The 12370-nt window shown below is 42.2% G+C and overlaps 1 protein-coding gene across 1 annotated transcript in view; it reads right to left on the bottom strand.

Moving 5' to 3' along the window:
- Nucleotides 1-541: 541 nt before the first annotated feature.
- The window catches only part of CLSTN3 (calsyntenin 3), a 30714-nt gene continuing 18885 nt past the window's right edge, over nt 542-12370 (bottom strand). The window contains exons 16-19 of the mRNA XM_052000741.1: nt 10607-10752; nt 10247-10382; nt 1822-2024; nt 542-1585 (exon numbers count right to left, since the gene is read on the bottom strand). Of these exons, the coding sequence (XP_051856701.1) occupies nt 1445-1585; nt 1822-2024; nt 10247-10382; nt 10607-10752 (626 nt within the window). The 3' untranslated portion in view covers nt 542-1444. The remainder of the gene's footprint in view (nt 1586-1821; nt 2025-10246; nt 10383-10606; nt 10753-12370) is intronic.

Genomic DNA, 12370 nt, shown 5'->3' with positions numbered 1-12370 from the left:
AAACCTCATTTTACAGATAAAGAAACTGAGACCTAGAGAAGTTTAAGTAACTTGCCTATAATCATATAGATTGTAACAGAGCTGAAATTCTAATCCAGACCCTTTGACTCCAAATCCAGAATTTTTAATCAAACTTGTTCCTTTGGGAGGTAAGAGTAGAAACAAAAAATAAAGAGCTCCTAGCTGTGACCATGGGAGGAAGTGGAGCATAAGAGAATCTTCTTCTCATTTCCCCTCCAGAATATCAAAATCCACCACTGGACATTTGTCTAGGGGTCTGTGGCCTTAGTTTACTTTTTAGACTGATGTGAGGAGGAAAACACCAATATCATGCTCCTATTGGAAGCTTGGTCAGGTGGTCTAGCATCATGGGAAATTGTCTGGAAATAATCAAGGGAAATGTTTTGGAAGTCATCAGAAGCTATCCCCAATGTAGTATCCTTGTTGCCCTGTCCACCAGCCCTCCCTGGGAAAGTTGGAAGGCCATTTCTCCTTCCTTTAACCCCATTCATCCAAGATCAGGCAGGCAGGATGCAGCTCATGGGGTGGGATTTTTTTTTCTGAGTTTTTATTTGAAAACCCCAGGAGGTGCCCCACCCTCACCCAAGCCCACCCCCTTCCCAGACATGATGGCTGTGAGCTGACACATGATGACAAGTGATACAAGGTTGTGAGCTGCTCACAGGAACACAGGGGCTGTGTTCAGTGTAACATTGAAAAAATATACATTATATTATAAGACACCCGGGGCACCTCTTCCACCATTCCCTGACCCATTCCCATGGAAGCAGGGAAAGGATGTAGAGAACCCCAAGACTAAAGCAGGAGATTGGGTGAAAGTTAAATGGAGGGACCTTGGAAAGAGATAGGGAAGAGGAAGGGGAAGGGGAACCTCCTCCCTCCCCCAGTGGAACTGGGAAAAGGGAAAGAATATCAAGAAAGGGAATGTCCACATTGAGGGAAGAAAAGCTTAACAGGGGAGGAGGGAAAGGAAAGCAGGGGTTTTCTCTTATCACTCCCTCAACCCCATTGCTACTAGTCTTTCCTGAAGTACAGTTTTTCACATGAAACATTAAGCCCAGTTCATCAGTAATGAAGGGAGAGAAACACCATTGGCTGCCATAGGGAACAAATAAGTAGCCCATGAGGGTCCCTTCATCCCCCTTCCTAATATAAACATCCTGGGTTCCTACAGGGGAAAGAAGATTCTTGTGGGGGGGAGTGGATGTTCAAGAGGAAAAGCTTAACAGGGAAGGGGGAGACACTATTTGAGGGAAGGGAGGAGAGCAGGGTTCCAAAAATAGCTCACTCCAGGGACTTCCCCGGAGGACTCGCTCTTTCAGACTCAATTGTCCTTCTTTGCCAAGATGTCTCTTTCTTATTCTGTGTGGGTATCTCTTGCCTCTTCTCTCCTGGGTGGGGTGCTCTCTCTAAGGAAGGGGCTTCAGTAGCGGTGTGGGGCTGACTCAATGATACGCCTCTCTTCATTGGTGGGAGAGTCAGCTGCTTCAGAATCACTGCTGTCCTCATCCTCCTGCTGCCCTCCCGCAGCCCCTGCCACACATGCCTGACGATTCTGGTAGGACTGAAGGGAAGAAAAAGCATGAGGGAGAGAAGAATGAGTGCTCCCATCCTATACTCCACTGCCCTAGTCCACTTCCAGCCTCCATCACAGTCAGGATCTCCCCTCTCCCCTTTCTTGGTCAGTCTGGGTCGCCAGCTCTTGGCCCTTTCCTTTCTGAGTAGCCCAAGTTTCAGTCCCAACCTTTGTTCTTTAGAATTAACTTTACCCTTGAGCCCCCCCACAGCCCTAGCCCTCACCTCCATGGGGTTAACAATGATGGTGAGGGCTGAGTCATCCCAGAAAAGGTCAGGGTCTTTGGGGTCATCCGAGGCTCCCGGTGAACCTCCAATTCCTGAGACACGCTGGTGCAGGGAATGGATCCGTACCAGGCCCAGGACAACCATGAGTGCCAGGAACCCCACACATACCACAATGATGAGAGTCGCTGCACTAGGAACCACTGTGGGGAGAAAAGGGAAAGAAGATCCTGGAGATGGAAGCATGGGGCAATTCCCAGAGTCAGAAAGATATGAGGTGCCAAAGGGTAAAGGAAAGAGATACTGGTTTGAAAAAAAAAAAGATAAAAGATAAAATATAGATACAGAAATGAATTGGAAAATAAATAGATGCCCATCAATTGGGGAATGGCTGAACAAGTTGTAATATATGAAAGTAATGGAATATTTTTGTTCTATAAAAATGATGAACAAGATGATTTTAGAAAGACCTGAGCAAAACAAGCAGAAACAGGAATATAGTGTATACAGTAACTACAAGATTATGCCATGGTCAAATATGAAAGACTTGGTTCTTCTCAGCAGTTTAGTGATCCAAGGCAATTCCTTTGGATTGAGAAGGGATAAACTTTGGATAGACAACATCTGCATCCAAAAAAAGAACTAAGGAGATTGAATGCAAATCAACATATGTTATGTTCACTTTTTTTGTTATTTTTTCTTCTATCGTGGTCTTTCCCTTTTATTCTGATTTTCCTCTTCCAAGATGATTCATAAAGAAATGTGTATTTTTTAAAAAGTTAATATACATGTAAAAAATAACATAAAATACATGTGTGGTGGTGGCGGGGAAGAAAGTCCTATACATTGAGTAAAAATTTCCTTTCCTCTAACTCCCTGTACCTGTTTATAATCTGGGGCTATATTGAACTGATAACTTTTTCAACTGAAAATCTTTCATCTTCAGTTCTCTGAACAATTTCTCCTCTGACATTTTTTCAATCTTTTCACCATTCTGGTCATCCTCATTTGGATGTACTCTAATTTGTCACCTCCTCAGGATGTCACCATCCAGAGCTAAACAGTATTCTATTTAAAGGTATTCTGACCAGCTGCCCAGGGATTATGACCACTCTTGCTCTAAAAAACTAAAGAGAGCAATGATTTCAGTAGTATGGATAAGACCACAGGATTTAGAGATCAGAGATCATCTAATCCAAATCTCTCATTTTACCTGTAAGGAAAATGAAGTCTGGAAAGGTTAGAATATTGCCCAAGTTAAATAACAGAACAAATATTTGAAAGGAAGTCTTCCACTTTTCTCACTATGCCATGTGACTCATTCCTTCCCCGTTTTGGGTATTACGCTTCTAATAAAGCAAACTAAAATTTAATGAGCTTTTTTGATACCCATAATCACAATTGATTGAATTTTTGATCAAATAAAATCCTTAGGCTTGTATCTTTCTTTCTTTTTAGACATTCTTTTAAATTTTCTTTTTTATTCTGAATTTGACAAACACCAGCAAATATGAATTAGTCTCTGTAGGATAAAGAACAGGAAAAGAAGATTATAAATAAAATGGCAAGTTACAATTATGTAAAGTCTAAGCTTTTCTTCTTATAAACTACTAAGTCAAGTCTCCCCCAGCTTGTATATACATTTAAGCTTTAAATTGCATTAAGACTTTTGGGAAATACTTCATAGAGCTGATTATTAAAATTTAAGTTCAAATGTATTGGTCATCCTGTCATCTAGGGGAAGGGGTGGGGAGGAAGGAGGGGAAAAATTGGAACAAAAGGTTTGGCAATTGTCAACACTGTAAAATTACCCATGCATATAACTTGTAAATAAAAAGCTATTTAAAAAAATTAAGTTCAAGATCTTATATTTGTTCATATTTTTAGATCTGGACCATAATTCTTTCCTGTGTAGATTTTTTGAAATCTTAATTTTCTCAAAGGGAGGTAGGTGGCCAGTGGATAGAAAATTGGGCCTTGGAGTCAGGAAGACTTGAATTCAAATTCATCCTTAAATACTAACTGTGTGACTCTGGGTAAGTCATCTAACCTCAGTTTTACCTTAATGTGCTAGAGAAGGAAATGGCAAACCCCTCCCGTATGTTTGCCAAGAAAACCCCATTGGGGTCACAAAGAGTCAGACACACTGAAAAAACTGAACAACAACAATTTTTTCAAGTCATATAAGCATTATATCATTTACAAATCGGTGGAGCATTTACAAATCATTGACAAAAATACTCAATAGGGCTAAAAAAGCAAAAGAGACAGACAAAAAAGAAAGCTGAAGAGCTTTGTGAGCAACTGGAAGAGGAAGAATTCCCAATAGAGGAACACCCAATCCATCCAATTTTCAGGGTGTTTATGAGCTAAGGAGGACAATCACTTCCCACCTCTAAAGATAGACACAGCATCAGTTTTTCTGTCTTTTCTGGAGGTGGTATAGCACAGGAAAAGAGGCCGAGCAGAGTGGGGGGAAAGGGGAGGCAAGCAAAAGTACATGCTACTTTCTCCTCAAGTCAACATCGCCTCTACACAAAACCTAGCTAGAACTGAGGAGATTGGGAGCAACTTTGGACCTGAATGGGAAAATCAGGCTGAAGTATTTTCAACATGAGAAGGAACACAGTTGGAGGAGAAAGAGAATTGCAGCTCTAGGTTGAAGAAAGAAAAAATAGATGTGTACAAGACAGAAAAAAAAATTAAACAATGGAGCAACGATCCATTCCATTCACCCACCTGAAATGGACTCCCTCTGGAAACTTGGTGGTTTCTGTTTTCTTGCAAACTGGGGATTTTCTGAGATCTGAAGCTCCTGGTTACCCAAATGCTCTCCCTGAGAAGTATCCAGCTCCCCTCTGTCTCTCCCTAGCCTTTTGTCCCTTTGCCTCAAATTGACTTTCAAGTTCACTGGGGCATGGAATCTGAGGGGCAGTGAGAGGCGGAGCGGGGCATGGACCCTCACTGAGACCTTTGAGCTTATAGTAGCAAAGCACACGTGTAGGCTTAGGCCGATGCCCACCAAGATCGTGTGGGCACACATCCCAGCAAGGAGCAAGACTGGCTTTACCTGGGACAAAATACATACGGAATATCTGCTAACCTGCATGACTGCCAAAAACAGCCAGGCTATAAACTGATTAAGGGAAGACTTCATGAGAAAATCCTTGAGTGATCTCAGCATGGCCCAGTAGATTTGTAAATGCAATATTATCAAGCTTGTTAATAACTGGGTCACCCAGGCAGTCCCTAGCAGAAACATGTAGATACAGCCAACGTGGGTCATGTGGGCCACATGTTGAATGCTCAAGCTCACAACTCTAGCTCCTGACCGTGCATATGCATATGGCAGATGAAGAAAGATATAGAAATACAATCTCCCTACCCACAGCCCCAGGTCCCAGAGTTTCATACACATTTCTAAAGCCCAAAAGTGGGGAAGCATAACGCTTGTGAATCCACTTGGGCTCACAGAGACCCAACTATTTGCAAAGGAATTCATTAGGCCCAGAATTTGGTCCTGAAGGGACAAGAGACACAACATATATATTTCATCCCAAATCAATGGGCACACGGGCCTATGTATAAGAAATATACATTATATCCTAGTATACATCTATACCTTGAGAAGCAAATTCATAGAGACAGAGGTCTGGACAGACTACCCCTTCCCATAGCACTCACTCAGCACACACTTCCAGAACAACAGGTGCAGCAGAATGTAGAAAATAATCCTCTGCAGTCTTGTCCTTGAACACACATGCTCAGTCCCACACCATGGGGGAACAGCCAGCCAAGCCAGGTAAGATTTGACCCATCCCACAACCCACAGACATATCCCTCCTCCAGTTAGATTAGACTCTTCAGAGGTAGCTCCCCAGGGCAGTGATATCACCTCCCAGACAAGAGAGCAGACAGATAGATCAATATGTCCTAACCATGCAGTGATGTGGGGGAGGGACGAGGAGGGAAGAGTTTAAATGTGGTTTTGTAAGATCCATGGGATTTTTCCTCCCCACCCATCCCAACCAGCAGCAATTTTATTCTCACAATGTGGTTTGGCTTGAGCCAACGCCAATGTATTTGCTCTCTGACTACACATAGCCACTGGATGGTGACAGCCTAAGAATGGGTTTGATGTGTTCAAAATATAACTCATTATCATTCCACCCCTTTCTCCAAAGCCTCTCCTCTTCCAAACTTCCCTTTGTTATCAAGGCTATCATTATCCTCCTAGTCTCCTAGGCTTGAAACCATAGTGTCTTCCTTTACTTCTCATTCATTCTCATCCCACATAACCAATTGGTTGCCAAATCTTGTCTTTTTTTAACTCCCTGACATCTCATGTATATGTCCCACTTTTCTCCCCTCAGAGCCGCCTCCATGTTTCAGGGTCTCATCACCTAGAGTGATGCTCTCTCTGACTCATCCTCCATCCTTGATTCAATTACCAAGATCATATTATTAAAGCACAGATCTGACTTTGTCACCCTTTTCCTTCAGTCCACTGGGACAGCTCCCATTTACCTCCAAGATCAAATATAAAATCCTCTCTTTGGCATTGAAAACCCTTCACAATCTGGCACTTTCCTAATGTCCTGTCTTCTCACACCGTATGTCCCTCTGTGGCCTCTATGATATAATAACCACACTGCGCTTGTAGTTTCTCAGTCAGGACACTCCATCTGTGTTTTTTCTGGATCACTCACCTTTCTCATTCCTACCTTCAACTCTCCCTGGCTCTCTTCAAGACTCAGTGGGAATATCATTTGCCATAGGCCCATCCTACTATTGGGGCCTTTCCTGTGAGATAACCTTCCATTAATGCTTTCATTTATATTTTAAATGAAGAAAAATTTCCATGTCATTTTCTACCTTAGAATGTCAACTCCTTGAGCACAGAGGTCATCTTTCTGTTTTTCTTTGTATTCCCAGCACCTAGCACAGTTCCTGGCACACTGTTATTGTTCAATCATCAGTCAAATCCAGCTCTACATGATCCCATAGACTTTTGTCTATGGGATTTTCTTGGCAAAGATACTGGAGTGGTTTGCCATTTCCTTTTCCAGTGTGTCTCCATTTTACAGATAAGGAACTAAGGCAAATAGAGTTTAGGTGACTTGTTCAGGATCACACAGCTACTGAGTGTCTGAGGCCAGATTCAAACCCAGATTTTCCTGATTCCAAGTCCAGTGTTCTATCCACTGTACTACCTGGCTGCCCAACCTGGAACACAGTAAATTTTTAATTAATATTTGTTACCTGACTGACTAAAAGAAGGAAAATTATCAGAAGTAATCATGGACCAACCAGAAATATAGAAAATAAAATTTTTTTAAAGTTGATTTATTTGCAGATTCTCAGGATTTAATCATACTAAAAATAGATTTATATTACCTCCAATCACATGCAGGGGAATGTGGAGAGAGATAGCCAGAAATATGCTGAGTAAAGGGAAGGATGATAACAAACTTTTAAAGTTGGCTATAGATAAGGGTTTTAAAATCCACAGTTGCCCCTCTGCCCACAATATGGAGTCTGAACTCCTAATTCAAAAGCTTATTCAAAACTCCTAATCTTAATTCCCACCACTTTTCAACAGGTCCCCTTAGCTTCAGTCAGAGAAGGGTCCTTCCTGTTCATTACCTTCCTCCTCACACATATCATACTTGTTCTGGCCTCTATGATACTGCTCCACTTAGATTGAACAATGAGCTTCCACTCTCCACCTTTTCCTATCTGTCCAAATCCTGCTACACATCAAGGCCCAGCTCAGATCCTATTCTCTTCCCCAACTACTCTAAAATAAATCTGTGATGACCGAGTCAGCACCCTGGATGCCTTGGAATCAGCCAGAGTCAGGATAAGCAAAAGTCCTTGGTCTTTATTCTTGGTCTTTAGAGGTAGGAGGGAAGGGGATGGACGCAGGATCTCCACGACCTTCCTTCTCTTTGTCTACTGCCAAAGTGACTCTGGTTTGTCTTACTCCACCCCCAATCCCTCCTACAATTCTCTGTATACACCAAAAGATCGAGCCAGCACAGAATAGTGGGAAGGGCCATTTTCCAAGCATATGCTAATAGAGTATTGTCCAATTGGTAATTAGCCTGAAGTGCTTAGTTGTCTGGTTCCAGTGCATCAACTCAGAGTTTCAGCCCTTTATATAAATCAACTCCTCCCATTTCTAAAATTTTTGCAGTATTTAAAAGTTGCTGGGAGTAAGGGAATAAGACCAATTTTTACTTTTTAAAATATTCTATAATTCTTGACTCTTATCATGAACTTATCTCAGTGAAGTTGTCATGGCTCAAAGTTCTGAAACTCACTTTATGCAATTGCCATCAAAGTCCTTGATATGCAATTTGAGAATCAAGGAAGATGCAGAAGCCATCTAGTTCAATTCATTATTCTGCTTCTAGTAAATTTTCATCCCTCAGGGGTAGTTTGTTGTTATTGTTGTTTTAAAAAGATTCAAAAGTCATTTATATCCTAATCCAATGGGAAAGGTAGGTGATCAAGCTAATATTATTTTTGATTAAAAGACATATGAACATAAAAAGAAGAGGGTAACTGTATGTGTACATGTGTACAACTCATAAACTGATCTAAAAGCAAATCCAAAGAGAAATTATTCCAATTATGTTTTGAGTAGTGACAGATGTTTAATCATTTTTTCAGTCATGTCTGATTCTTCAAGACCCTTTTTGGAGTTTTCTTAGAAAAGATGCTGGAGTGATTTGCCATTTACTTTTTCAGATCATTTTATAGATGAGGAAACTGAGGCAAACAAGGTTAGTTGACTTATCCAAGATCACAACAGTTAGTTAGTGAGGTCAGTGACTTCACACTGTCAGGAGTCAGATTTGAATTCAGGTCTTCCTGAATTCTGGTCCAGCAGTCTATCTACTGGGCCACATAGCTGCCCCTATCAGAACAAGGCATTTAATCTAACCTATATTCTGTAGGAATCCATTAAAAGATCTGAATTTGAATTCTAGCTCTACTGCCTGTATGACTTTAGGTAAGCCATTTCCCTTCTCTAAGAGGATTGAAATAGAATAATCTCTAAGGCTTTAAAAAAATTATTTGATAAATAAGTATATAGCCTCCCAGGTTTGAAGGACAACAATCATTCAGATGTATAAGTTTTGGTTTGTTTTAAAAGTCTTTCATATCATGAAATAAGGTAAGAAAGGAAGAAGGAAACATTTAATGTTCTCTCTCTCTCTCTCGATATATATATATATAAATAACAAATAAATAAAATATATATATATATATAAACATACTATATGCCAGGTTTGCCAAACATGTTACAAATATTTTCTCATTCAAATTTTACAACCAGGGAGAGAGGTGCTAATAATATCCTCATTTTATAATTGAGGAAACTGAAGCAGATGGGGTTAAATGACTTGCTTAGAATCATACATCTAATAAGTATCTGAATCCAGATTTGAACTCTGGTCTTCCTGAGGCCCAGCACTCTATCCACTGTGTTACCTAGATGTCTAGGAGACATTCATCATGTCAAAATGCCATATGCTCAGCACTTGATAATTCTCTATTTCTTTTTCATGTGTCCGAGTCTTATCTTGAAGGGCAACCTCTTAAAGACTTAGATTTGTTAAGGATGAAACCCCTAAGCTGAAAAATGTGTTGCTTGCATCCCAAACTAGACTCTGCGTGTGTCCTTGGGAGTCAACAGATGCCAATCCATTTTCCACTAGGTTGAGAAATCACTTGTGCAGTTGGGACCCTTGTAGATATGCAGACAGACCATTCTACCTAGCCAGCAGTTCCCAAGGGGAAAGAATGCTAATTTTGTATTTCCTTGCTTGTGTCCTTCAGGAAGGATTTTTGTCCTTTTCCTATCTTTATTGCATCTTTCCCCCTCCCTTGCAATGTCCCTTTAGGTAGAGATTTATGTTTCCTCCTTCTCCCTTTGTTGTATTGTCATAAATATGCAAATTTCTGTATGGATTGTGAAGTCTTTGTGCTCCACGTGTATCTTCATTTCTCTTGTAATAAACCTATTTTTTCCTCATAAGTTGTGATTACCTATCGATAGATCAAACTTTATCTTGTATCTCTCCCTAAGGAGCAGGTTCAGAGCATATATTAAGTGTTCAATAAATATGATTGATGGGAGATTTTTCCAGGTCAAGGATTGTCATAATGTGATGGAGGGGAACCAATAGCAGTAATAAAGAGCTCAAAATCCCAACCAGACCTCATTGTGCTAGTGATGAAGACAAGGGAAACTAATGACCCAGAAAGAGAAAGGGTTTGGTCCAAGGTTCCAAAGTAAAACAGACCCAGAAAGAATGAAAAATCTGGACATCCTCACCCCCCCCCCCCATAATTCCATCACTGTCACCCAGTATCCCCCTCTATTGATCCTATCCCACCCCTTCTTACTTACTGGAGTTTTGGTGAGCACTGGCTATGCTGTGTCCAGCCATCTCCGCAGGTGCTTGGTGCCCATGATGCAGAAATTGCTGGGAGCTGAGTACATGGCTGGGGTAGGCAGCCCGATTCATGCTGTGTAGTACATTTGCCTGGAGATAAGGAGTAAATGACCTTTGAGTGTCCTTCCTCAGACTTCCTACTACTCTCTAGCCCAAACCCCAGCTTTTATTGTCTCAACTCTATCCAAAAAAGTGGTAAGATTGACAATGTTAGGACTCCCAACCCCACTAACAAAAGGGTTAGCCCATGCCATCCAACCCCACTAGGCTCTCCCAGCTAAGAGCTAAGAGAGTGAGGGAAAGTCATCTTGTACCTCTACAATGAACTCATTGCTGGAATATCGGCCATTCATTTCAGAGCAGGAAAGCCTGAATTTCCTTGCGTAGAGGGCAGCCCCATGTCGTAACTTGTAGCGTGTTTGTCTAAGCACCTCCTCATACACTGTGATGCTTTCCACTCCTGGAGGGTTAGACAGGTGATTTGACACAACTCAGTTGGAACCCACCAGTTTAGCAACCCAAAGGTGATTCTTTAGCTCATATGTGTAATTCCTACCCACAAGGGAAGAAGGGAGGAAAGGAGGAAGGAAGGAAGGAAGGAAGGAAGGAAGGAAGGAAGGAAGGAAGGAAGGAAGGAAGGAAGGAAGGAAGGAAGGAAGGGAGGGAAGGAGGAAGGGAGGGAAGAAGTAGGGAGGGAAGGAAGAAGGAAGGAAGGAAGGAGGGAGAGAGGGAGGGAAGGAAGGAAGGAAGGAGGGAGGAAAGGAGGGAGAGAAGGAAGGAAGGAAGAAGAAAGGAAGGAAGGAAGGAAAGAAAGAAGGAAGGAAGGAGGGAGGGAGGGAGGGAAGGAAGGAAAGAAGAAAGGAAGGAAGGAGGGAGGGAAGGAAGGAAGGAAGGAGGGAGGGAAGGAAGGAAGGAGGGAGGAAAGGAAGGAAGGAGGGAAGGAGGGAAGGAAGGAAGGAAGGAGGGAGGGAAGGAAGGAAGGAGGGAGGGAAGGAAGGAAGGAGGGAGGGAAGGAAGGAAGGAGGGAGGGAGGGAAGGAAGCATAGAAGGAAGAAGGGAAGGACAGAGAGAGAGAGAGAGAGAGAGAGAGAGGGAGGAATGACCTCATTGTACAAAGAATTTTTAAAAATACATTAGAGTTATGAAGCAAGAAATCCAAAGCAAGAAGCTTGAGATCTAGCTGTCCTGGAGGCCATCTAAAAATTGGGAGATGATGCCTAAAGGGGGAGTCCTTCAGGTAAAGGGTTTTTATGAGACCTAATCACAAGCTTGCACCAGCTTGAGCAGCACACCTGTCCCCTTCTTCCCCAGCCTCTTCCTGCCCTCCTCTGAACCATTGCCCTGCCCTGTTTTGCTCCTCTTACTTTCTCTTGCCTTTCTGACTTTAGAATTTGTCCCACCTCTCCTTTTAATGAGGCTGAAGTCCCTTATTGACTTACCCTGACTTTGGAGTACTGTAGCATGACTAAAGCAGCATAGAGCTGCCCCTGGGCTGGTGGAAATGAACACTTGGTGCTAGGTCTCCCCTAATATTTTTGGAAATTTTATATTTCATTGTAATGCTTTTCTGCTTAGTTTCTACTGGTGATCTGACTTTATAGAAAAACAGAAAGACCCAGGCAGCATTATGTGCATGTGCAACGTCTGCGCCTGGAAGGGCCATCAGGTTCCTGGCCAGCCATGAGCAAGCTCTGACTGCTCTTATTCCCAGCTTCCCCTTCTTTGTCACTGCCCAGCTTGAGTGAAAACATTTGTAGGATGGGAGAAGGAGATGAGTCACAGCTGCCTTGAGGCTCCAATGACCTTAAGCACAGTCCTAAAGGGCTTATGAAGCAGTGTTTTCCACTGTCCCAGGAGAAGCTGGGCTGCCTCTCCTAGTCCCCATCCAACCTCGCTTGTTAGTGGAGGGCACACAGTATCAGTTGTATAAGAGGAGGAATGATTCAAATAGTGACCTCTCTGAACTCCTTAGGAGGGGAATTATCTCTCCTAAAACTTTCTCTCTACCTTATCTCCCTCATTCTCCTTATGATGTGAGTTATATTCTGAAACTTCCTGAATGAGGTCAGAGCCCCAGG

The sequence above is a fragment of the Antechinus flavipes genome, chromosome 5 (assembly GCF_016432865.1).
Source record: "Antechinus flavipes isolate AdamAnt ecotype Samford, QLD, Australia chromosome 5, AdamAnt_v2, whole genome shotgun sequence".
NCBI lineage: Eukaryota > Metazoa > Chordata > Mammalia > Dasyuromorphia > Dasyuridae > Antechinus > Antechinus flavipes.
Note: the sequence above shows the minus strand (reverse complement) of the source record. Positions and strands in the feature narration are given on the sequence as shown.